Source organism: Salminus brasiliensis, chromosome 2 (genome assembly GCF_030463535.1).
Source record: "Salminus brasiliensis chromosome 2, fSalBra1.hap2, whole genome shotgun sequence".
Lineage (NCBI taxonomy): Eukaryota > Metazoa > Chordata > Actinopteri > Characiformes > Bryconidae > Salminus > Salminus brasiliensis.
The window spans coordinates 50,219,119-50,244,344 of record NC_132879.1 but is presented as its reverse complement, the minus strand read 5'-3'; the positions used below and the strand labels follow the sequence as shown (position 1 = coordinate 50,244,344).

Sequence of the window (25,226 nt, the reverse complement as noted above, 5' to 3'; positions counted from 1 at the left end):
TCAGGTAAATTGTACAACTTTGGGGAAGATTTCACATTTTCTATTGATTAGGATTAAACTCAAACTGTTGATAACATGTGAATAGGCTCATATCATTAATACACAATAAAGTCTTACATGTAGCTCTCAAAAAACACTCTTGCAAGTGTAAAACTTAGCATGGATGAATAAGTCTCTGTCTCTTTTAGGCTAGTTCACCTCAGTCTTGGGCTGTGGGTTGGTTGAGTTGGGGATGGGTAGCGTGGTTAAACTGAGAAATAAAGAGGAGGAAACTCGGTCATTACTTCACTTTATTTTAAAGTTTAACAGGCTGCCCTGCGGCTACTTGAACTGCACTCTCACTCGTGACATTCACACTCTGCCCTTGTTCTGCTTCTCTCTCTCTTCTTCACTTGCTCGCTCATTCACTCGCTCATTCACTCGCTCCACCTGTCCACCTACATCATACCAGTGCTTAACAGTAGTTCAAACCAATGTTTACAGTGTATCACTTCGTCTAACAATAATTAGTTTCTACTCTTATAATAATTAGTTTTTTCTTACACAAGCTTGTCGTGAGGGAGATGACCCCTGATTAAGGATAAAGTCCCGCCCTTCAACAAAAAGAGCCAATTATCTGCTGGTTACACTGCGATGTGCTAGTGGGCAAAGCCCCCCCTCAATGTGGAGATCTGCTCAAGCTCAGTAGCCAGAAAAATCTGAAAAATCTTCTGTGCATTATTGAGTATTTTAGTCTCTATTTAGTCTTCATAGAGATCCTAGGGAGCCTAGTCTTGTGTGACCAGAAATTATTTCCTGGCGAAGTTGCAAAGATGGCTGCAGAGTGAACAGACTTGCTTAAAAGGACTTTGGCTGGTGGTTGTGGTGGTGACTGTTGTCATCAATAACTTATAAGGAGCATAAAATTACACTTATAACATAAGCTCTTATTATACTAGACTCTTATTATATTGACTACGCTTGCTACATTGGGTGGTACGTTAGCATGGGAAGGGAGTCATCATAGTATTGTTATCATTACCCATTCTGGAAATGTACTTGTGGATGAATGTAATGTAACAGTTTTGACTGGTCTGGCTGCGGGGACTCATTACATATCCTTAAATGTATCTTTTTTTTCTTGTGATAAATATTTTAGAAGTCAGGCTGGTTGGAGGTTCTCACTGCTCTGGGAGAGTGGAAGTGCTTCACAATAAGACCTGGGTCACAGTGTCTAATGCTGGCTTTGACCAGCAGGATGCAGAGGTTGTGTGTCGAGAGCTGGGCTGTGGGCTTCCTGTGGAGGTGCTGGGAGCAGCTGCTTTTGGCAGAGGGGAGGGTCAGGTGTGGTCAGAGGAGCTTCAGTGTAGAGGCAACGAATCTCAGATTCACTTCTGTCCAACATCATCTTCACTCAAACACAACTGCTCCCATGACAGTGATGTGGGACTGGTGTGTGCTGGTAAGTTGTTTGTTAATTTGTTTGTTTATTTGCTTGTTTTTACAATAGATTTAAAATGTTCACACTTTATGAAATATTTAATACAGTCAATTTCTCATTTAGTCTCATCATCTGCCCCCTTTCTCTTTCTTTTCTCTCTTTATTTCTTCTCTATCACACAGACAGTATGAGGCTGATGGATGGTGGAAGTCGCTGTGCTGGGAAAGTAGAAGTTCTTCACAGAGGACAGTGGGGAACTGTGTGTGCTTTCGGTTGGAATGTGATGGCGGCTGCAGTTGTGTGTAGAAAGCTGGACTGTGGAGAGGTACTTAGTTTTGGTGGATTTACACCAGGATCTGGACCAATCTGGATGAGTAATGTGCAGTGTAGTGGATCAGAGTCTTCACTGAAGAACTGTGGATCACTTGGATGGGGTAAACATAGCTGTAGTCATATTTGGTATGCTGGAGTTATCTGTTCAGGTAAGCTTCAATCTACTGTAATATACAATGTATTACTTGTATTGTATTTGGTTGTGAAGTGGTTTAGAATGTCATTTTGTTTTGAGAGGTTTCATTAATTTCCTTATAGTTAACATCCAGCATGTGATTCCAATGGTAAATAGTAATTAGGTCATTATTATGCAGCTTCAATAATTAATATAAAACACAATTTCATCAGTTACTGAAAAAATTAGAAAAACTAGACTAATATAAAAAAGTTAAAATACATTTGTACATTAAGGCTGACCTTAATTTGTAATGTCACCCAAGAGGGAATGAGTCCACTTGAAGAAACACACATCTCTGAAACAAGGCAATGTTACCCCTAACAAACTCTTCAAAACAACTCCTGTCTTCATGTCTTCTTGGTGGAAAATTGCAATGCCACAACAGTTTGTGTATAACATCAGTTTTAACATAGTACATATGTAGCATCAAAACAAACAAACTATAGTAAAGAAAACATGTTATGTTAATTATGTTGGTTAACAAAAACATGTCAAACAAAAAACATTTAAATATATACTATTGTATGTTATTGTCAACATGTATTGCTGCACAATGAGAGCTTTCTGAATGGATTTATCACAGTGTGGTCTGGTGCAAAGGGTGTACTAAAAAGCTAATTATGAAAAGAACCACAGCACAGCTGTCCTAAAACTTTTGCTCAATTCTGATGAAATTGCTGTCAAAATATTCAGATTTATTACGAATTAAATTTAGTCTCACCTCAGAAGGCAGTTCTACCGCCCAGAGACCCTTTTTTTTTGTAAACACTCACACAAGATATGTCAGTTTAAAATAAATCAAATTTTATTGAATAAACATGTAATGATAAGAGAGAGAATGTCAGATTCACAGCATTGGAGGTAGAAATGAGTTTAGTGTAACAACACATCAACTCATCCCAAAAAAAGGACAATGACTGTTTTTGTCCTGTGGATAAGTACTGGTATTTGTCATGGCGTGCTAGGCCAGACACAAAAAGATGAACACTCGCAGAGATGGAATCCAATGCAAGTGGGTTAATTCAAACAACGAACATAAAACACCAAGAGTATGAAAAACATGAGCAGCAGTGAGAGGTGAATACAGCAAAACACAACCAAAACGTGACAACACAAATGGGGAACATAACAGACTTGAGACAGGGAGGAGTTGGGAGCTGAGTGGGCACTCTAGGGCATTCTCAGCACATAGACAAGGAGAGCTGGGGAACCAGCAGCTAGACAAAACTGCAAGGCCAACCTTACCTGAAACAGCAGCGTGCTGCTGCGAGCGTGGGTTGCCTTGCTGGGACATAGGTAGCCAGTGAATCCTGACAGTGAGTGAGCGAACCTCGCTTATAACGTGGTTAACAGGGTGACCTGCTCCTGAACACGGATACCGAGCCAAAGCTGACCGTAACACACCTGTAGTCGTATGGGGAACCTCCCGTGCGACTTCAAGGTTCCAAACTATACAATTCTCAGCGTTGAACCATGGAGTTGAAGCTCTTAAGTACCCCAAGTCCCAGGTGAAACACATGAACCAAACGAACATAAAATGATACAATGAACCAAATCCCGTTTGAGTATTTTCTGATTGCATTGTGAGACCATTGTGGTAAACATATCGATATGGTTAAAATATAAACAACTTTACATATAAAGAAACCTAGTTGATACAGATCAATGCAGGTATCAAGGCACAGAAGACAAAGATCCACGGGACAAAAGAGGGTCAAAACACAAGCTGTATTAAAAATGTCTTTGTATTATAAACCTATTAGCAAAATGTCGCAACTAGACTAGAGAGCAGGTGTTCTGATGGTGGCTATATTTAATATTACTTACAAAATATTACTGTGTACTTCGCTACCACTAATATCACTAATGTTCTCCTCATTATAAAGAATACCTGAAGAAATCACTGCAAACCAATGAGTAAATAAAAACTAACTAGCAACCTGTTAGACTGAACCAAAAATACGTTATTGGGGGCATGACTAGACTGCCAATATGAGGGGTTTAGCCTTAGCCCTCCAGTCACTACACAGCAACTGTTGTTTGCTGACATTTGGATGAATGATTCAACAGTTATTTAGTAATAAGGATTTGGATCCTGTTATAGTTGATCAAGCCTGCTTATTTATGTTGCATTAAACATAGTGCTTATATCTTATATCATATATCGCAGACCTTAAGCTGCACCATGATGATTTGTATATACAATGTGTTATGTAATATATATGTGTCTTGCTGGCCTCTCTCACTAGTCTACTTTTTGCACAGCCTCTCAGTTGTGTCCTACTCTTGGCAGATTTACACATGTGCCATATTTATATCTTTAAAATAGTCCAATGTGTTTGTGTGTGTACTCTTTCTGTTATTGGAAACATTACCCTGCAAAGATAACTAAACATTATCATGTTTTGGCAGACAATTCAATATTAAACTTGATCCATATTCAGGGTAGAGTTTAACAGTGAGTGTGAGAGTTTTTAACATGATTTTTCATAAGTGGATTTCAGTATTACATTTCTTTTTCTTTTTAACAATATACCAGTTCACCTAAAAAATGAATATTGTGAAAATCATTTGTATTCACAATTTGATGCAAAACCATCACATATTCAATTGAGAATATGCACTTTATTGAACACTGCATGTTAACCTACAAGTAGCTTAGGAAATGATGTAAGTGTCTTCTTCTGAACATTGTATTACTTGTACTAGATCATTTCAGGAAGTTAAAATATCATGAATTATTTGTGGTTCATAATTTAATTTAAAAAGCTAAACAGTCATATTTTATATTCCTCACATGTTAAGTGAAATGTTTTTTTTTTATTAAATTCTAAGAAATATTATATTCTAACAAAAAGTAAAATATTATATAAAAATATAATACATAAATAAAAGCTTGAAATATGTAATTATGTGTGTAATAAATATAAAATATAACCTTTTGAATCAAATTGTGATAATGAATAAACTTTTTTATGATATAATAAGTTCCTGAGGTGCACAAATATATATTGTTATATTTTAATGAGGTTACAATACACACAGGTCACAGAATGTCCAGACTTGTGGATGGTCCTCATCAGTGCTCTGGAAGAGTAGAGGTTCTTCATGGAGAGACCTGGGTCACAGTGTGTGATGCTGACTTTGACCAGCAGGATGCAGAGGTTGTGTGTCGAGAGCTGGGCTGTGGGCTTCCTGTGGAGGTGCTGGGAGCAGCTGCTTTTGGCAGAGGGGAGGGTCAGGTGTGGTCAGAGGAGCTTCAGTGTAGAGGCAAAGAATCTGACATTACTCTCTGTCCAACATCTTCTTCACTCAAACACAACTGCTCCCATGACAGTGATGTGGGACTCATATGTGCTGGTAAGAACTACATGTTTCGTAGTTTTTATGTTTTGACTCCATGTGTGCTGGTAAAGTATAAAATTTCAAATTATTTACTTACATTTCATTACATAAGACAGAAGATTTCCTGGACAGGCAGTACAGGTAGTCCTGGACCACACACAGCTTAATTCCTGGTCAGGAAATCGGTCTCAAATGTAATACCTGCATTCCTGTTTACCTGCTCTTTTAATAATTTGTGGATTCAGGTCACACTGAGGTGCGGCTGGTGAACGGCTCAGACTCCTGTTCTGGTCGAGTGGAGCTCCAGTACCTCAGTGAGTGGGGCACAGTGTGTGACGTAAGCTGGGATATGAGAGCTGCCAGTGTCCTCTGTGGTCAGCTGAAGTGTGGGAGTGCTGTGGCTGTGTTGGGGTCAGACTGGTTTGGGGAGGGGAGTGGCCGGATCTGGGCTGATGTATTTGATTGTCAGGGGAACGAAACACACCTGTCAAAATGTCCCATTTCATCATGGAGTCGAACTGCATGCTCTCATAAACAGGATGTTGGAGTCATCTGCAGTGGTAAGCTCTCTGGTCCACAGACTGCCAGGGCCACATTTTTTCCCTGCAAAAATACAAAATACAAAAGCACAATATTACAGATGTATTAATCTATTTTATATTATGTACTTTCAGGTTCTTCTCTGGCGTTTCATGAGGGGCGAGTGCGGATGTCTGGAGGGATGGAGTGTGAGGGGGAGGTGGAGGTGTACTACAGGCAGGACTGGAGGAGAGTTCTGCTGGACTCCAGGAGTGAGTCTGAGGCCTCTGTGGTCTGCAGACAGTTGGGCTGTGGCTCTGTGCTCAACATCTCTAGCTCCTCTCCATCCAGTTCTGAACACAGCTACGTGTGTGTGACGGGTTTCAACTGTTCTGGGAGTGAAGCTCATCTGGGGAACTGCAGCAGTGCACAAGCAGTCAACTGCAGCTCCAGAGAACAGCTGTACATCACCTGCTCTGGTAAAAATATTGGAATCGTTTAGAATAATTTAGTTGTTAATATAGCAGAAAATATTACAACTATACAGAATAGAGTGACAGATTAGAGGAACAGTCAACAGTAAGTGTGTTGATCAGGTTTTAACGGCACAGTACACCTGTCAAAACAACCGTGTCCAAACAAGTCTTTATACATATATAATATTTCACCTGTGTGTGTGTGTATCATCATAGAAATGAATAATATTTTGGGGATAATAATTTTATTATTATAAGTACAGTACATTTTCTCTGAATTGTAGCTCGTAGCTCCATCAGGCTGGTTGGTTCTGGAGGAGACTGTGCAGGAAGGCTGGAGGTTTTCCACAGTGGCTCATGGGGGACAGTGAGTTATGACTTGTGGGATATTAAGGATGCAGAGGTGGTCTGCAGACAGCTCCAGTGTGGAGTGGCCCTCAGTGCTCTGGTACCAGCCCGGTTTGAAGCTGTAACTGGACCCATTTGGCTAAATGAGGTGGAGTGTGAGGGGAACGAGACGTCTCTGTGGAACTGCAGATTTCAGCTGTGTGGAGAGGGTGAATGTGGACACAAGGATGATGTTGGAGTCGTGTGCTCAGGTAACATTTGATGACTGCTGCTATTTATAATATGTTCAGTTGTTAAAGTGTGTGGTACTGCTTTTATGCCAATTGCCTTCTGGCTTGTCAATGCAATCTTTGGTAAACTGTAGACAGTTTTATTTGGAGAGCAACGGCTTCCTCTTTGCAACCCTGCCATACACACCACTGTTGTTCATTGTTCTCCTGATGGTGGACTAAAGAACATTACCATTAGCCAACATGAGAGAGGCCTTTAGTTATTTTGATTTCCCTTGTGATCTCACAGACTATAACATGTCTTACTCTTGGTATGACCTTTGTTGGTCTAATATTTGTTTGCTTCTTATCTACTTTTTAGGAAATCTTTATCAGCAATGGGTGCAACTTAGAGTAGCTGAATTCATTCATTAGTACGAGTGTCCACATACATTTGGACATACAGGGTATATCAGGCCAGGTTGAGCTTAGGGTAAGGAGATGTAAAACAATTATGATAGCTAAGTGGCTAATTTTCAGATATCTTCCAAATAGTTCTAGATAGTTTAGATCGTTTCCAAATACCTGCAAGACTTAATTATTCAACACCTTTCTCCCACCAGAGTTTAAAGAGATCAGACTCACTGAGGGCTGTGAGGGGAATCTGGAGGTGTTCTACAATGGAACCTGGGGGAATGTGTGTGTGACAGGCATAGATGAAGAAGCAGCAAGTCTGATCTGTCGAGAGCTGAACTGTGGAAGAACTGGGAGTGAGAAGGCTACTAAAGCAAGAGTGGAATCAGCTCCTAACTGGCTGGATGAAGTGAAATGTAGGAAACATGACTCCTCTCTGTGGCAGTGTCCATCTTCCCCCTGGGGACAGAACAAGTGCGATAATACTGATGAGGTGGCTCACATTACCTGCTCAGGTAGGGACTTTCTCTTTCTTGGAGATGGACAAACATATTTTCATTTTGAAAGCAGACATTAGGAGTATTGCAGGATTGAAGAATATTGAAGATTTGAAAGCCTGATGTTGAGCTCAGTTTGATATTAAAACAGTATTTTTATCATATTCACAGGAGAAAATAAACAGCGCACACTGGAAAACCATCTGAAATTCTCCTTATTTCCACACTTGAACCAGCGCTCAAGTATGGAGGCATTCTGTTTACTGAACCATTAAAATATTAATCAGAAGTTAATAAACCCAGATAACTCACTCATTCTTAATTGTTTTGCCAAATCAATCTCATCTAAACTTCCCTTTTTATGAGTTGACCTTTGGTTTTCGTGATCCGTGTGTGTGTGTTTTTAGATCACCTGCCTCTCAGGCTGAAGGGAGGAGAGGGAAGCTGTTCTGGGAGGCTGGAGGTGTATCATAATGCTGAGTGGGGGTCCGTGTGTGATGATCTGTGGGACATCAAAGATACTGAGGTGGTCTGCAAGCAGCTTGGTTGTGGTCCAGCCCAGAGAGCTGGTGGGAGTGCTGCCTTTGGTGCTGGTGAAGGGACTGTCTGGCTGAACAGAGTAAAGTGTAGAGGGAATGAGCTTCACCTGTGGGACTGTCCTCATTCCCTGAAGAGACACACTGACTGCTCCCACAGAGCTGAGGTCAGCTGTGCAGGTCAGAGGATTATTTGTTATGCTGGTGTTAACTTCTCTGTGTTATATTCATCAGTGTTCTCTGTGATTGGACACCTATATTTTTTGCACTGAATTAATTCACTTTAAGCTTGTGGGACAAAGCTATTGCAGAACCGAGCAGTGACAGCACCAATGCTCCTGTACCTTCTGCCAGATAGCAGCAGTGAAAAAAGTCCATGTGAGGGATGAGTGGGGTCCTTCACAATGCTGATGGCCTTACGGGTGCAGCGTGTGGTGTGAATGTCTGTGACAGAGGGGAGAGAGACCCCTATGATCTTCTCAGCTCTCCTCACTATCTTCTTAGTTCTTAACACCTCACCTTAGTTTAAACTGCTGTGATTTTACTCTTTATCTCAGTCCACATTCTTCCATCACTTCAGTGACTTTTCTATATTGTTTTTGCTTGTTCAGAAATGCTGCTGTAAGGTTTATTTTTTAGGTGTGGCTCAAAGCACATCTTAAGTTTCCAACTGTAGGGGGAGCCCAGGAGCAAGAAATACCAATTTTCAATAAATTCTGCATTAATCTCTCTCTCTCACTCTCTCTCTCTCTCTCTCTCTCTCTCTCTCTCTATTTTATCTCTTTTGCCTGAGCATTTTACTTTTACTCTTTTTACAGACATTTTTGTGACCTCTACTATTGCATCTGAAACAACCACAACTGTCATCACTGGTACTCCTTTTATTCCTTTAAGTGATCATTCTACATATCTCTAAATACACTGTGATGTTCCACTGAGTTTTTACTCTTTATGTATATTTCCAGCACATCTGACTGAGGAGCAGACAATCTCTCCTTCACAAATTCCATCCTCACATTATCCCTACGCCTATCCAGTGTCTCTCCTGGTGCTGGGAATGTTGCTCTCCCTGGCCTTAGTGCTTCTGGTTGTGCTGTTTAACCAGAACAGACTGCTCAGGAGAGGTAGGGAGATTCAGAGATCATCTACAATCCACTTTCTGTACATTCTCTAAATACCATCAGTCCTTCAGTCTGTCATCAGTCTTCTCTTCTACTGAACTGACTCCATGTTTCTCTCTGTCTCTCTCACAGTGCTCTCTAAGAGGAGGCAGAAGACTCTGACTGAGCCAGTCTATGAGGAGATTGATCATAAACATGTCAATAAAAGATTTACTGAAAGGGGTAAATAATATGTGGAGTGTTCTACTGGAGGCTGTCCATAGTTGCTCACAATATGGGAAGTGGAGCTAATGTTAGCTGGCATGTAGAAATAATTGTGTTTAAATGGCTGTAAATAACTACATGCCTTAAAGCAGCTGTAGCATTTTACCTTATCTTACATCATTTTGATGCTCCACTGAATGTAATATGGAGAATAGCATCTCTGTCATTGCCTCTCCAGACCAATTATTCATAATGCTGCTTAAAAATTCCTTTAATAAAATAGTTAATAACAGGAGTGTAGTACATCTGGAGAGAATCTGGACATGTTCTTTACTGTTTACTGAGTTTTGGATTTCTGTCTCTTTTTTCAGTTTCATCCACCATTATAGATTAAGACGAGACTAGAATTTAATATTGGTTTCATCTGTTCAAAGAATCGTGTTCTTGATTCTTGCCTTTTTTTGTCACAGACCTTTTTTTCTAGTCCAATCTGACCTTCCTTTTTTTAGGTGTTACCAGTGCATCTTGCCTCTTCCGTGAATAACGAGGGAAAAGTTAATACCTGGCCATGATACTGCTTATCTGTCAGTTCCTTAGTTACGTTTGAGACTGTGTAAATGGAAAGTCTATGAGAAAAAATGGCTGTAATTGCTAAACGGTTGATTCAGTATTTTTGTTAAATACCTTAAAGATGTTTTTCATGAGTTTGAGTGTTTTAACTGGCTTTTCATTGATTGACCTTTATTGAGAACAGTTTCTGTACAGCCTGATATAATAGAAACTGAAACCAAGACACCGTGTCATTATGGGAAATGTAGTTTTTGTAGTGGATTTTCAGTTCATCTTGTGATGTGTAGTTTAGGTCATCAGTCAAAGTGGAATTGTGTTTCCTGTGTGACTTGTCTGGAATTCTGAAGGTTTTCCACGACTGTTCTGCTCTAATGTAACAGGAAACATCCTCTCTGAAGAGCAGAATTCAGGATATGAAAATGTGGAAGAGCAGCTCCTCTCAAGTAAGTCAGCAAAACATGTGTTTTATTATTTCTGTGTATTTTTACAGGAGGCTTACCCTAAACATCGATCACATTCCTCAGTAGCTTGTGTTGATTTATCTTCTGTAAGAACATTTTTATGAAAGGATCTTAGATGTGCGTTCATGATTTGAATCACAGCTGCTACTGTTGTCAGGCCTCTGAGATTATTCACAAAAGCCTCTTTTAGAATCAACATTTATTTTAGAAAGAGAAAATGGAGAAGCTCATTCTCTTCATTCTCTTCTAGCAAAGACAGTGGATGAAGAAAAGCCTGAATATTATAATGAGACCACCACCAGTGGACTGAGAAGTAAGTGACTTTATAAACTGATCATTTACATTTTACACATTTAACTGACACTCTTCTCCAGAGTGACTTACAGGTTACTCAGATTACAAAGGTGGGACAATGTAGTGTTTAGCGTCTTGGCCAAGGACTCTTATTGGTGTAGCACAGCATAGCCACCCAGACCAGGAATTGACTCTCACTAGCTCACTGGTAGGTACTGGTGTTATCTGTTGTGCTACGCCAACTTTATGAAATATGTCAATGTTTTTATTTGATTTAGGTGAGGTGGGCACAGAGGACACAACAGACAACTATGATGATGCCATCACTGCTGGACAGAGACCCGATACATTAGCAAGTGTGTTCCTGTTTGAATATTTATATGAATATTTGTATGGTTTTATTTATGATACTACAGTGTATAGCTTTGCACATTTAACTCTGTGTAATATTAAAGATAAAGAGCAGGAATAGAACTCTTTCTTGTGAAGTACCCAGTTTGTGGTATAATGAATATCTAAATTGGAGTTGGTAATTAGTAAAAATCAAGTCTCTTGTCTCTGAGGCTGCCTTTCATTTTTACATTTTGACAGAAAACAAAGTGGAGATCTACGACGATGTGACTCCTGCTGGAGAGAGCCCACACAGTACACCAGGTCTGACTCTTTTAAAATTTAATTGTGAAAAACCATCCATTCAATACTGAAATCATATTTGTTGCTCACTGTCATCAAAACATTTGTCTACATATGTCGGTGTAGTGTGCCCTCCTGAAGGCTATGATGATGTCCTCACTCCTAGACAGGAGTTAGCAGGTGTAGCAGGTGATGGAGGTGAGCATACAATGGCTTTATTGAGGTGGAGAGAGATAAAACAAACATTTTTCTTTGCTCACCTTATTGCAGAGTGTTGTTAGTAAAATATGGATTTGCATCACTGTAACTCATGATATACATGGATGATTACAGTGTAATGATGATGATGATGGAAATAATGTCATTCATGTGTTTAATTTATTAAATAAAAGAAAATGCAATGATTAGAAACTGAGGCTTCCAGCATTAAATTATAGTTAATTGGCGAAATTACTGTCAATTGATGGAAAGCCATGATGGTAGATGGGGTGTCACTGGCTATCCGATTATCTACTTGTTCAACTTTTTAGATTAGATTAGATCCTTTCAGTCTTCTGGGGTAAGGTAATCCTGAACATAACATATTACATTCTTGTTCATGTGCATTTATTTACAATAATCCCAATATTAGTGTATAAAGGGGGTGTTGCATAATAGCCTGGTAACATTATATAGCCTTATCTCACTATTTTTCACTACTGTAGTAGCCATGGTCTAAAACATGGTGTTTTACAATTTTGTCACAATAGAATTTTTCCAGTTAATAAACCTTAGCTAGACAAGGAAAAGAGATCTCCACCAACTCTTTCGTGTGAAGTACCCAGTTTGTGGTATAATGCATATCTAAATTGGAGTTGGTAATTAGTAAAAATCAAGTCTCTTGTCACTGAGGCTACCTTTCATTTTTACATTTTGACAGAAAATAAAGTGGAGATCTACGACGATGTGACTCCTGCTGGAGAGAGCCCACACAGTACACCAGGTCTGACTCTTTTAAAATGGAAAATTCATTGTGAAAAACCATCCATTCAATAATGAAATCATATTTGTTGCTCACTGTCATCAAAACATTTGTCTACATATGTCGGTGCAGTGTGCCCTCCTGAGGGCTATGATGATGTCCTCACTCCTAGACAGGAGTTAGGAGGTGTAGCAGGTGATGAAGGTGAGCATACAATGGCTTTATTGAGGTGGAGAGAGATAAAACAAACATTTTTCTTTGCTCACCTTATTGCAGAGTGTTGTTAGTAAAATATGGATTTGCATCACTGTAACTCATGATATACATGGATGATTACAGAGTAATGATGATGATGATGATGGAAATAATGTCATTTATGTGTTTAAAAGGATAGAATTTATTAAATAAAAGAAAATGCAATGATTAGAAACTGAGGCTTCCAGCATTAAATTACATGTTTAAAACATAAAGATTTTTATCTGTTTCTTTTCTGTTACATCCAGACTATGATGATGTGTTAGAGGTGGTGGAGGTGCCTGAGAAGGAGAGATAGACCATCGCCAGAGTCCAACCAGTTTGTCTGCTCAGGAAATTTTTGTGACATTTGAAACTAAACCAGAAGTTAAATACTTTTTTACTTTTTTACTTTTTTGTAACCATACTTTTGACTTTTACTGTAGACATGTTTTTTATCATTATTTCGAACATGTAATAAATATAAGGTAGAAAATGCTTAAACTTCATACATTAGCTTAGATTTTATGGTTTGATGATTTCATTGATTTCATGATTTGTATAGTTGAAAAAAGGCAAATCACTGCAAGTGTACATTTAACATAATCTGCATTTCAGCCAAAAATATTTAAATCAAAACTAACAATAAATGTATCAATTTCCTTTCCACCAATTTCCTACTGATATTAAATCACTAATCAGAGTTACATTTATTTGTTTCTGAAGACAATCACTCAAATGCTGTTTATTAATCAGAAATAAATGCATAAGTTCAAACTATTTGCTATAGAGTGTTTGCCTATGATGGGGTTGAAGTATGTATTAACTGGCTTATATGAAATGTTATAGATCACAGTACTTTCAACAATATATAGCAAGTCTGATAATAAAGTGTGAATTTTGACACCAGTTAAAGATGATGTGTTTCACTTCTTTTTGTCTGCACTCTGTTTTCTCTGTGTTCTCTGTAGAGTTTCAGATTATATCCATCCATTAAGATGAAGGTATGAGGGGATTCCTTTGTCTAAATTTACTAGTAATCACACACTGCAGTAGACTTACTGCGGCCAAATGGAGGAATGACAAGTGTTCTGCCTTTCTTGGGGCTCAGTGAAGGCTATTCATGTTGCACGGGATGTGGAAGGTCTGCTTAGCTGTGGAATCTAGATAGACATCATCCCACCACAGTTTGAGGTGACAGATGTTATATATATATATATATATATATATATATATATATATAGAAGTATATAAATTCTGCACCATTTAAGGTGGGACGTTAAGTTACAGCCAGAAGCTGGCAAATACCTTAAGCCTTTTGGGTGCAGCAAGGTAAAATCACCTTGTTCTGAATTTAGTGGGAAAACGATGTGTGCTGAGATTATGTGCTGAGCTGGTTATGTAACCAAGCGTACAATTCTTTAATCTAAATTAAAATTTAATTAAGTTCAAATGACCACAGAAACATATGACACGCTTGAATTGAAAGGAATTTATTTAGGGTCTGGTAGCAGTGTACTACCTAGGTCCAATAAGTCTAAATGTTACTGGACTGGAGCGTTTCTTTCATCTTATGAAGGATTTGCGTTGAGTTGTACTGACATATCATTTGCAATGACATTCATGAAAAGAAAATATAAAATGTGCACAAATTCACATTTATAAATGTGATCTAAACACATGTGAAATAGGTTGAAATAGGTAAGTAGTTCTGAACCTGAACACTGAACCTTGAGATTTCTCTTGCACAGTCCTTAGAAAATGGTCGCTGGGAATGTCCAAAAAAAAAATAATATGCGAACCGTCCTTGGACTCTGAACGTTGGTGTAAAAAAAAATATGTATTTGGGTACCCAATAAAAAAATTTCAGTGTGTTAAGCGGTGTACTTAAGTGCTCCGATGCAGGCTAAAGACGGTCGTGACCAACATCTCTCTCTCTCTCTCGATCTCTCCCTCCAACGTGCCTCTCGCGCGTTGCTGAAGCCGGTCAAAGTAACATAAGCTGAGCGCCCTGCCAGCCTAGCAGGAGAATCTAGCAGGAGAATCTAGCAGGAGAATCAGTAAACAGAATAAAGGGTATGAAGGTAGCTGGGGCTGGCTGCAGTATATCAAACCTCTCCTTCCCCCCTCTCCAAGCTATCTGAGCCTCGTGCTCTCCTGTCTATGCTTTTCAACATAAACTTGCCGTTTTTGCCATAAATCAGCTGCTATTGCGGGAAATAGCTTCGACAGATTGCCGAAAACTGCCGCGGTTTTCTTAAAGGGGCAGCACCCATTTAAGGGCTACCATTCAACTAAAAGGGCTTTATTATAGCTGGGTTACATCCTCCCCTGCTTAAAATATGACGTCCTCGTCATGTACAGGAACTACACCTTGTATCAATGCTGCTATCTGCTCCTGCAAAGAAATTAAAAAACTATAGAGCAGTGAAGGTGAGCTAACATTATGTTGTCTACAACCCACTAGAGACCCAACATGGTAATCTCTAAGATAATTGGGGGGCAGGCGTCGCCTCTGGGGCCTACTTTGTTTAAGTGTTGGACTTGCCACAATGTCAGTGTCGGACAGCTCTGGGGAATCTATTGCAAAATCTTGAGCTTCGGGATTTAAAGAGCTCTTAAATGGAGATACAGTTTGTTCAACTGGTGGAGTACCCCCCAGTTCTTGGGACCACATGCAAGGTGCATCACTGTTCTCACGTGCTTCAGAAATGGTTGAGGATTCTAGTATCCCGTCTCTACATCTTGTAGGATCTTGAACCGGTGTTTTACACCCCTGATTCTGTCCTTCAGCTTCCAATTTCACAGGTAAAAACCCACATGGCAGCAGCAAGTCTCGATGAAGGACCCGTTCTCTACCTCCTCCATCCTCTGCTCTCACCACATATACTGGAATGTTTTCATCAGGCTGTTTGACGACAATATGAACAGCAGATTCCCACCGGTCAGAAATCTTGTGCTTCTTTCTAAGGCTCAAATTTCTCACGAGGACCCTGTCGCCCACTTCCAGTGGCATGGCAGTCACAGTGGAATCCCAGCGTCGCTTGTTTAGTGCTTGTCTTTTCTCAGCATTTCGAGATGCAAGGTTATAGGCATGTCTGAGTCTGTTCTTTAGCTCACGCACATACTGAGAATGTGTCCTGGAATTATGGCCTCTGGGGCTGATACCAAAGCAAAGATCTATTGGGAGGCGTGGCTGCCGACCAAACATAAGAAGAAAGGGTGCTTCCCCAGTCGTATCATTTCTCGTACAGTTATATGCATGTACGAGGGGTCGGACATATTTCCTCCATTCCTCCTTTTTCCTATCCTCCAGGGTTCCCAACAAATCAAGGAGAGTCCTGTTGAACCTCTCGACAGGGTTACCCCTGGGATGGTACGGGGTGGTGCGAGACTTGATCCCAGACAGCGTACACAGCTCTGTCACTACTTCCGACTCAAAACTAGCTCCTTGATCGCTATGCAATCTGCGTGGAAAGCCATAATTGCTAATGAAATTTTCCCACAACACCTTGGCTACTGTTCTTGCTGTTTGATCTTTTGTAGGATAAGCCTGTGAGTATTTTGTAAAATAATCTGTTATGACCAAAATATTACGAGTGTCTCCTGAATCAGGTTCTAAACTCAGAAAGTCCATACAAACAAGCTCGAGTGGGGCAGCAACTTTGATGTTAACAAGCTTGGCTGCCTTCTGGGCTCTGGCCTTCCTCCTTACACACCTCTCACAAGCTTTGCACTTTGCTTCAATATACTGAGCCATTTTTGGCCAGTAAAACCTTGCTCTTGCAAGTTCTACAGTTCTCTCTATACCCATGTGACCGGTTTCACTATGGACACCATGAAAAGCTCTCTCCCTGTGACTGCTTGGCAGGACCAGCTGATGAAAAGCCTCCCCACTCTGATCAAAGACTTTACGGTGCAACACTCCATCCCGTAATACTAGTTTTGACTTTTCCCTTAACAGTAGCACAGTCTCAGGCTCTCGCAGCCTCACATCCGAAGTCTTTGTCAATTTTGCCCTCCAAAATGTCCATGATGCAGGCTAAGCTACTGTCTTTTCTCTGCAGTTGGTGCCAGTCCTCCATAGACATTCCTGGGATGGTTTCTTGACCTGGCCACAGAGCAGGATCCTCCAGATCATCGGGTACGGCTCCCTCTCCACATAGCAGTGTTTCTATTGCAGGGACTCCACTCTTGTCAGACGCACTTGTCTCTTGGGAAACACTGTGATACATACACAGAGTACTCACTGCCTCCTCATCAAAAACATTGAAGTTGTCTGTGCATGGGCTCGCACAGTTTAACAACCGGGATACCTTTTCACTCAGCTCTTCTGACTCCTCATCCTCTTCCAGTTGTCCATAAGGCCTCCGAGAAAGCCCATCAGCATCAGCATTATGCAGACCAGATCTGTAATGTATGTCAAAGTTGTAAATGGACAGTGCAGCAAGCCATCTGTGACTGGTGGCATCAAGCTTTGAGCTCGTCAGAACATAAGTCAGGGGGTTGTTGTCTGTTAGCACTTTGAACTCAGCCCCATACAAATAATCATGAAACTTCTCACTGACTGCCCACTTAAGAGCAAGAAACTCTAGTTTGTGGGCTGGATAGTTTCTCTCACTTTTGGAAAGCCCTCGACTGGCATAGGCTACTACACGGGTTTGACCATCTTGAATCTGATACAAGACTGCCCCTAGTCCTGTGGTGCTCGCGTCTGTGTGCAGCACATAAGGGAGACGCCAGTCTGCAAATCCAAGAATGGGTGCTGAAGTGAGTTTATCAACAATTGACTCAAAAGCTGCCTGACAGCTATCAGTCCACTGGTCTTTTAGTGAGGGTGACTTTGCTCGTGGCCCATAACAAGGACGCTTGTTTCTGGAGGCATATTCACCTTTCAGTAAATCATTGAGAGGTCTGACCATTCTGGCGTAATTTCGAACAAATCTGCGATAATATCCAGTAAATCCAAGGAAGGACCTAAGCTCACGAACTGTCTGCGGGCAAGGCCATGTTTTGATAGCTGCAACCTTATCAGGGTCAGGCTGAATTCCTTGTGAAGAAATCACATGTCCCAGGTACCTTACAGATGTTTGGAAAAATCTGCATTTGGAGGGAGATAGTTTGAGTCCAAAATCTGAAATGCGTTTCAGCACTTTCATCAATCTATCTTCATGCTCCTCCAATGTGCTAGAGAAAATTATAAGATCATCCAGGAAAGTGATGACTTCCTGGAGGTTCATTCCCTCCATCACTCTCTCCATTGTGCGTTGAAAGGTGGCTGGGGAGTTTGTCAGACCTTGTGGCATCCGCCGAAATTGCCATGTCCCAAACGGGGTTGTGAAGGCTGTCTTTGGCCGATCAGAGGGCTCAACCTCGAGCTGATAGTATCCACTCTTGAGGTCAAGGACACTGAACCATTTGGAACCAGACAGTAAGGTAAACGTCTCCTCTATACGAGGTAGTGGATATGCGTCTTTCTTAGTGAAAGTATTTAACTTTCTGTAATCCACGACCATCCTCAGTTCTCCATTTTTCTTTCTTACAAGCACAATTGGAGATGCATAGGGACTTGCGGATTCTTCAATGATGCCAGCTGCTAAAAGATCCTGCAAATGTTTCTTTAGGTCATTGAAGTCAGCTGGTGAGACACGCCTTGTTCTTTCTTTGAAGGGCACATGAGGCTCTAGTTCTATGCGATGCCTGACACCAGAAGCTGTGCCAACATCAAGATCATTTCTAGAAAAGGCTTGCGGAACTTCTTCTAATATTCTGGCTTGTATTTGCTGTTTAAGCTGTGGACTTATGGGGCTGTTACTGAAGTCTAACTCAAGGGACTCATGGACAGGAGCCGCCCTCTCAGTTGGAGAGACTAGCAGAGAATGGATCTGAGACGTCGAGACCTTGTGGGAATTATCTAGAGCATTTGCTGCAATAGGGATAGCCCAGTCAATGGGTGATCCTGCTGCAATAACTGTTTTTGGAGATAGAGTGATGTCATGATGGGAGACATTTTTCACCAGGAGCTCAACCTTGCCATGAGATTCGGGTTGCACATCCACTATTTGCTCATAGACTATGAGGCCTCCAGGAGCGTGAATTTCCTCTGAGCTGCTGACAAGAGCTTGGAACTTTTCATGATGAGGCTTTGATGGACACGTGCCCTTCAACATACTCACCTCACCTTGTTTCAGGTGAACTGGCGCTTTACTACTAAGCATTATGCGCATGACGTGGGCGCTCTGTGTCTTAGGTTTCGACTTCTCGCGATAATCTGCATATGCCATGGCCCAACTGGTCTGAATAGGTAAAGTTTTGAGAAACTGCGTTCCACCTTTGGTCCATGCTGCCTGATCATTGGTTGGTTCCTTGGATATTTTGATGGTTCCTTTAATTCCTCTCCTTTTCCTCCATTTCAGGGTTAATTTAATGATGCTAATTACAGCTATTGTCACGTTTGTTATGACTATTGTTATTATGGACGCTCTCTTGATTGATTTTGGAGGGTATTTTCAATTCCAAGTCGTGAAAACATCAATTTATTTTGTGACAATAATAATAATAATAAAAGAAGGAAGGTCATCATGTCACTCTATTATGTCTTTACTCAGACATTTGATGGCAATCAGTAATTCATAATTTAATGAACAAAACTAAACATATTTCAATCCACTACAGTGCTGTTGTTGACACTCTCTCTTTGCCCAATGACCAACAGGGATACGTCTCGCCCTCTGTTTCAATTAAACATTTAGGTCTAAGGAATTACTTCACCTTGTCCAACTGGTGCCTTGAATTTGATCCTGTCTTTTCAAATTTGCAATACTCTCATTCATAGCAGGTGACAATTAACAGTAGGAGTGGAGCTTGGATCATATAGATCATGCATACAAAGCTGTCACTGAAATATCTGACAGATTGTTAGGAAACTTTAAAGGTGTGCATTCTTGGGGGCCTTGAGTAATATTCATAATTGTGCCACTGCAACACTAGGTGGAGCTATAATCTTCACAAATCTGTTTCTCAGCAACCAGTTAGCCTATCAAGATGAAACTGTGATGATGACTTGATATTTAATAAATATGGTCACCTCTGACAAGTCAGCTTTCAGCAGTCATTTGATAAGTATAGACTTGTTTAATCACCATGATATTTAATATGTGTGTTCAGGTATGGACTGTATCAGTTGAACGTAAAGAGACTTAAAATGGCCACTAGGGGCACCATTTATGCTCTAACTTCAAATTCTTTCACAGACTGTTATAACTTCATGGGCATGTACCCCGGAAGCTCCTACAACATTTACTGTACATTTACAAAAGTGAAGCACTGCTAGGCCTACTTGTCAGATTCAGCCTGGACCCCACATATCACTGACTGAGGCCATATTTTATTGTATATGTATTTTAAAGAAACAGTAATAAAAACAGTAATACTTTATATTTACTTTAACTGTAAGTGAATCCTAACTAAGAGCTAAGGGTGTGTGTGTGTGTGTGTGTTTTTGTTGGGAGGGGCTTTATCAGTGTATGGATCAGCTCTCTGCAGGTGCAGCATTAAAGCTGGAGTGTTTCCTCTCTCTGAAGTCAGTCTCCTGTATAACTTGTGTAACTTGAAGGTCCTCATGAGAGCCTGCGGGCCGCGGCCAGAGACCACCCCGGGGGCGGGCGCGGCGACACGGCCGTGACAGACCCCAACTCCGTTCAGGGCCAATACCCTGATTGGCCGGCACCCAGGAGCGCACCACGGGAAAATAATTAAAATCTCTATTATTATGATATTATAAAGTCTACAGATAAACAATTGATAGTGTTTGATTCAGTTGTCTGTCTATCAATTTTTTTAATAATTACCAAAATATGTTGGGAATTCAACAATGCATTAATACCAGATGCTAATTACAAATAGGGGCGGAGCTTGGATCATATAAATCGTGCATACAAAGCTTTTTTGACTGATTGTAACAAAACTTCAAACATGTGTTCACTTTAGGACTCCTGGGTAATATATATACATTGGTGCCACTGCAATATAGGGGGCGCTATAACTTTCACATATCTGTTTCTCAAAAAACGCTTGACCTATCAAGATGAAACTTGAATAAGCAGCATCGTTGCCTGTACTTGTTTGTTAATTTGTAATTAAGACTTGATAAATTAAACTATATGGTCACCTCTGACCTGTCAGCTTTCTGCAGATATTTCATATGAATAGACTTGTTCAATCACCATGAGATTTAATATGTATGTTCAGGTATAGACTCTCTACACAGGTTGAACTTAAAGAGACATAAAGAGGCCACTGGAGCATCAATTATGTTCTAACAAATTCTTTCACAGGCTGTTATAACTTCACGGGAATGTAACATAGAGAGTTCCTACAGAATTACCATTACATTTACAAAAGTGAAGCACTGCTAAGCCTACTTCTGTTTGGGCCCCACATATTACTGTCTGAGGCCAAATTTGATCTTATATCCATTTTAAAGAAGTAGGAATTAAAACAGTCTGTTTAATTTTGAAGGTTAAAGAGAAGTTGGTAAACCGATTTTGTAGAAATAATAAAATAATAAATTTCTATAAAAAAGTCCCACAAACGTCAGAAGTAGACATCAAGGGAAAACATGTAGGATTTTAACTGTTTTTATTTTTAAACCACAACAATACAAAAGTATTAGTCCAAAATATCCAGTAATACTTTACATTTAATGTAACTACAAGTGAATCCTATCCAACAGCTGTGTGTGTGTGTGTGTGTGTGTGTGTGTGTGTGTGTGTGTGTGTGTGTGCGTGTGTGTGTGTGTGTGTGGTTATCAGTGTATGGATCAGTTCTCTGCAGGTGCAACATTAAAGCTGTTTTACAGTGGAGTGTTTCCTGTCTCCTGTATGTTGGTGGGTTTCCTACCACACTGCTGCCAGTGCAACACACACACACACACACACACACACACACACACACACACACACACACACACACACACACTCCTCTAGAGAGGGAGGTGGAGTTGTGTTGATCAGCGCTGACACATTGGCATATCATCCTTCAAAACTTGTGCTCAACATTTTATATAGATACAAACATTGTATGAAGCTCTGACTTGACTATTTATTCTCTCTCTGGGAAAAAGACCCCAATCAGTGCATTAGGCCTCACTGAGCTGACGAACTCAGCTGTTTAAAACTCAAGCATGCACTGTCTGATCTGGGCCATCAGGTAATAGACTTGACATATCATGTTCATAAAATGCTAGATTTGGGTTCAGTCAGCCTCTAGTAGGTGTTAAAAGAATATCACAAAGTACTTCAATTGTTGTGAATTCAGTCAGTGTTCATTAAAACTGGAATTTTTATGATATTTGTACATGTGATAGGGTCCTGCAGCCAGTAGCTCCCCTACTTGCCAGGGTTATGCTACTATGTAGAATTAATATTTTTTGTTAATAAAAATGAACTGTTAATGAAGAGGTAAAGCAGTATTATATTATATGGTACTAAATGATGTGTATCTGTGAGCTGGCCTGATAAAATCAGATAAACTAAATAAATGACAAGTAGAAAGAAAAAAAACTATAGTAATAAAAAATATTAATAAAAACATAAATTTACAGAAAAAAAAAATTATATATATATATATATATATATATATATATATATATATATTTTTTTTTTTTTTTTTTTTTTTTTTTTTTTTTTTTTTTTTTCATTTTGGAGCATTTATATTGGTCCACTCATCAAATTTGAATACCATGTTCACTACCAGTTTTGTTAAAAACTTAAAAATACTGGAAAACTAGAAACACAAGGTTTTGAGTGACAGTGACAAATGAAGGAATAATCTGTATTGTCTTTATAATCAGTGTTTTTAATTATCACCACTGATAGCAAAAACTCCTAAATCTCATCTGAACCTTTTAAAGGAATAGTTTGGGGGAAGAAATTAAGAACGTTCATGATTTATCATTCTGCCCAGATGCAGTCATTTGGTCAAGTTTGGTAATTGGTTTGGTAACTGATTTTTTCCAATATAGTGTGACTGAACCATGGAAATGATCATTCCAATCCAAAGCATGAAAAAGAGACATGCTAGTCTTAGATATATACTGTCACTCTGTAGCACGGCAAAAAAAATCATAGATTCAATAAGTTCATAAGGTTCACTTCTATTCACTGAGTCCGCCGATGAGCCCAATGGATTCCATTCTCGGCGACTAGCAGCTAGCGCTAGCCCTCCTTAAATATACCAGCCACAGGTGGAATGTATTCATTAAATCGTGAGCACACACATGACGATAACACAAAGTGTCAACATAAAAGTCTGTGTCAACATAAGAGTCCCTTGAAACATGACTTGACCATGACTGTGAACTTGAAAGTCCTCATGAGAGCCTGCGGGCCTCAGTGCGGGGCCAATACCCTGATTGGCCGGCACCCAGGAGCGCACCACGGGACCATACCCCTCCCGGACCCCGAAGCGATGTCTCCGGCCCCCGCGCCTCCGGGAATCCAGCCCCTGACCGCGTGAATGGGGGTCCCTTCGCCTCCGCAGGCTTCGGCAGCATGTCCCCCGGTATGACATACTTATAACACATGACTTTAATGTTGTTAAAAAATGTACTTTTTATGCAGTAATTATTTCAGGTTATGTTTCTTATACTGACTTGTATTTAGAAGTATGTAAGCTTAGAGGTATTTTTGATACACTAGCTAAGGTTATTTTTCTGAGTAAACAGTGAAGCACTTTTGTAAGTCACTCTGGGTAAGAGCTCAAACACTTAAAATCATTAAAATCTCTATTATTATGATATAATAAAGTCTACAGATAAAGAATCCATAGTGTTTGATTCAGTTCTCTGACCTGAATAACTTGTTATAATAATGTAATAATAATAATAGTAATAGTAAATAATAGTAATAATAAAATAATGTTCTGTCAGAAATGTAACTCCTTGTCTGGAAATTTGACTAATTCATTTAAAGACTACAGCTTATTGTACAAAGGTCAAAAGGTCAAGCTGAACAAAACTCAGTTAATGTCTTAGAGGAAGATTCCAGATGAAAACCTTTAACATATGGACACCTTTTGACAGATTCTAACTGACTTTCACTTGTCTCCTGTATTCCAAAGATGCCCATTCAGAGACTAGTACCCTAGGGGGCTCCTCCTTACATTACCTTTACAAAAGTGAAGCACTGCTAGGCCTTCTTGTGAGATTCAGCTTGGACCCCACATATCACTGACTGAGGCCATATTTCACCTTTTCAACTAGAATTTGATCCCATTGACTCAATATGGTCTTTGACTATCAATTACTTATTGAGACTATGGCATTTTTAATTTATATTGCTAACTCATCAGCATCTCAAAATTATAATCACATGTATATATTGAGACTAAGATTTGCTAGCTATGGCTCTAAAAGGTGCACTAAAGCACTCAGAAACACTTAACATTTCCACCACAATGATATTCTGAAGTCTACAGAAAGCAAATCTAATCTGAATTACTTTGAAAATACATGTTGTGTCAGTAATTCCCCGTCTGGTATTTTGACATTCATTCAAAGTCTAGGGCTTACTATACAAAGGTCAAAAGGTCAATCTGAATAAAAGTTGTTGACCACCTTGGATGACGGTTCCTGATTAATAATCATAATCATATGCACACCTTTTGACAAGTTTAACTTACTTTTACTTCTCTCCTGTATTCCAATGAGTCCTATTAGGGGTGTATTGGGCCTCATTTTGGCATGTATATCACAGGATTTAACTTTTCACATCCAAACAACACTGCAAATACAATCACATCAGAAACTTAACTAAGAGTTATGTGTTTCTCACATCTCTGTAGATCAACACACATGAAAGGCCTTTGGATAAAAAAAGATTTAATTGCATTTATCATTCTCTCTCAAATGAGTGAGCGCTGCCCTTTCGGCCTGACGGTGCCTCTATAGAAAAGTGTTAAGCATTTTAATCCACATCTATTTATAGGGATACATTTTTATAAATTTTGTACACCCTACAAAAAAAGCCTTAAAAACCATACAGCTCCGCCTGTCTCATTTCACACTCAAATTTAAATGCAAACTTGTCCTAGGATTTCTGACCAATCTTCACTTTTCTGGTGTCAAATGAATCATGAATCATGAATCATTTTTTTAATAATTACCAAAATTGGGAATTTGGGAATTTAACAATGCATTGATACCAGATGCTAATTACAAATAGGGGCGGAGCTTGGACCATATAAATCATGCATACAAAGCAGTAACTCTGTAAATTTTTTGACTGATTGTAACAAAACTTCAAACATGTTTTCACTTTAGGACTCCTGGGTAATACATATACGTTGGTGCCACTGCAATATAGGGCGCGCTATAACTTTCACATATCTGTTTCTCAAAAACCGCTTGTCCTATCGAGATGAAACTTGAATAAGCTGCATCGTTGCCTGTACTTGTTTGTGAATTTGTAATT

At 39.7% G+C, this 25,226-nt stretch overlaps 1 protein-coding gene across 1 annotated transcript in view; it reads left to right on the top strand.

Annotated features, from left to right (window-relative positions):
- Positions 1–1,679: 1,679 nt before the first annotated feature.
- LOC140549423 (uncharacterized) overlaps positions 1,680–25,226 on the top strand; it is a 65,651-nt gene continuing 42,104 nt past the window's right edge. The window contains exons 1-13 of the mRNA XM_072673064.1: positions 1,680–1,902; positions 4,977–5,267; positions 5,522–5,836; positions 5,951–6,274; positions 6,556–6,870; positions 7,452–7,757; positions 7,911–7,982; positions 8,147–8,455; positions 9,094–9,147; positions 9,235–9,399; positions 9,529–9,618; positions 10,551–10,613; positions 11,517–11,579. Of these exons, the coding sequence (XP_072529165.1) occupies positions 1,704–1,902; positions 4,977–5,267; positions 5,522–5,836; positions 5,951–6,274; positions 6,556–6,870; positions 7,452–7,757; positions 7,911–7,982; positions 8,147–8,455; positions 9,094–9,147; positions 9,235–9,399; positions 9,529–9,618; positions 10,551–10,613; positions 11,517–11,579 (2,566 nt within the window). The 5' untranslated portion in view covers positions 1,680–1,703. The remainder of the gene's footprint in view (positions 1,903–4,976; positions 5,268–5,521; positions 5,837–5,950; positions 6,275–6,555; positions 6,871–7,451; positions 7,758–7,910; positions 7,983–8,146; positions 8,456–9,093; positions 9,148–9,234; positions 9,400–9,528; positions 9,619–10,550; positions 10,614–11,516; positions 11,580–25,226) is intronic.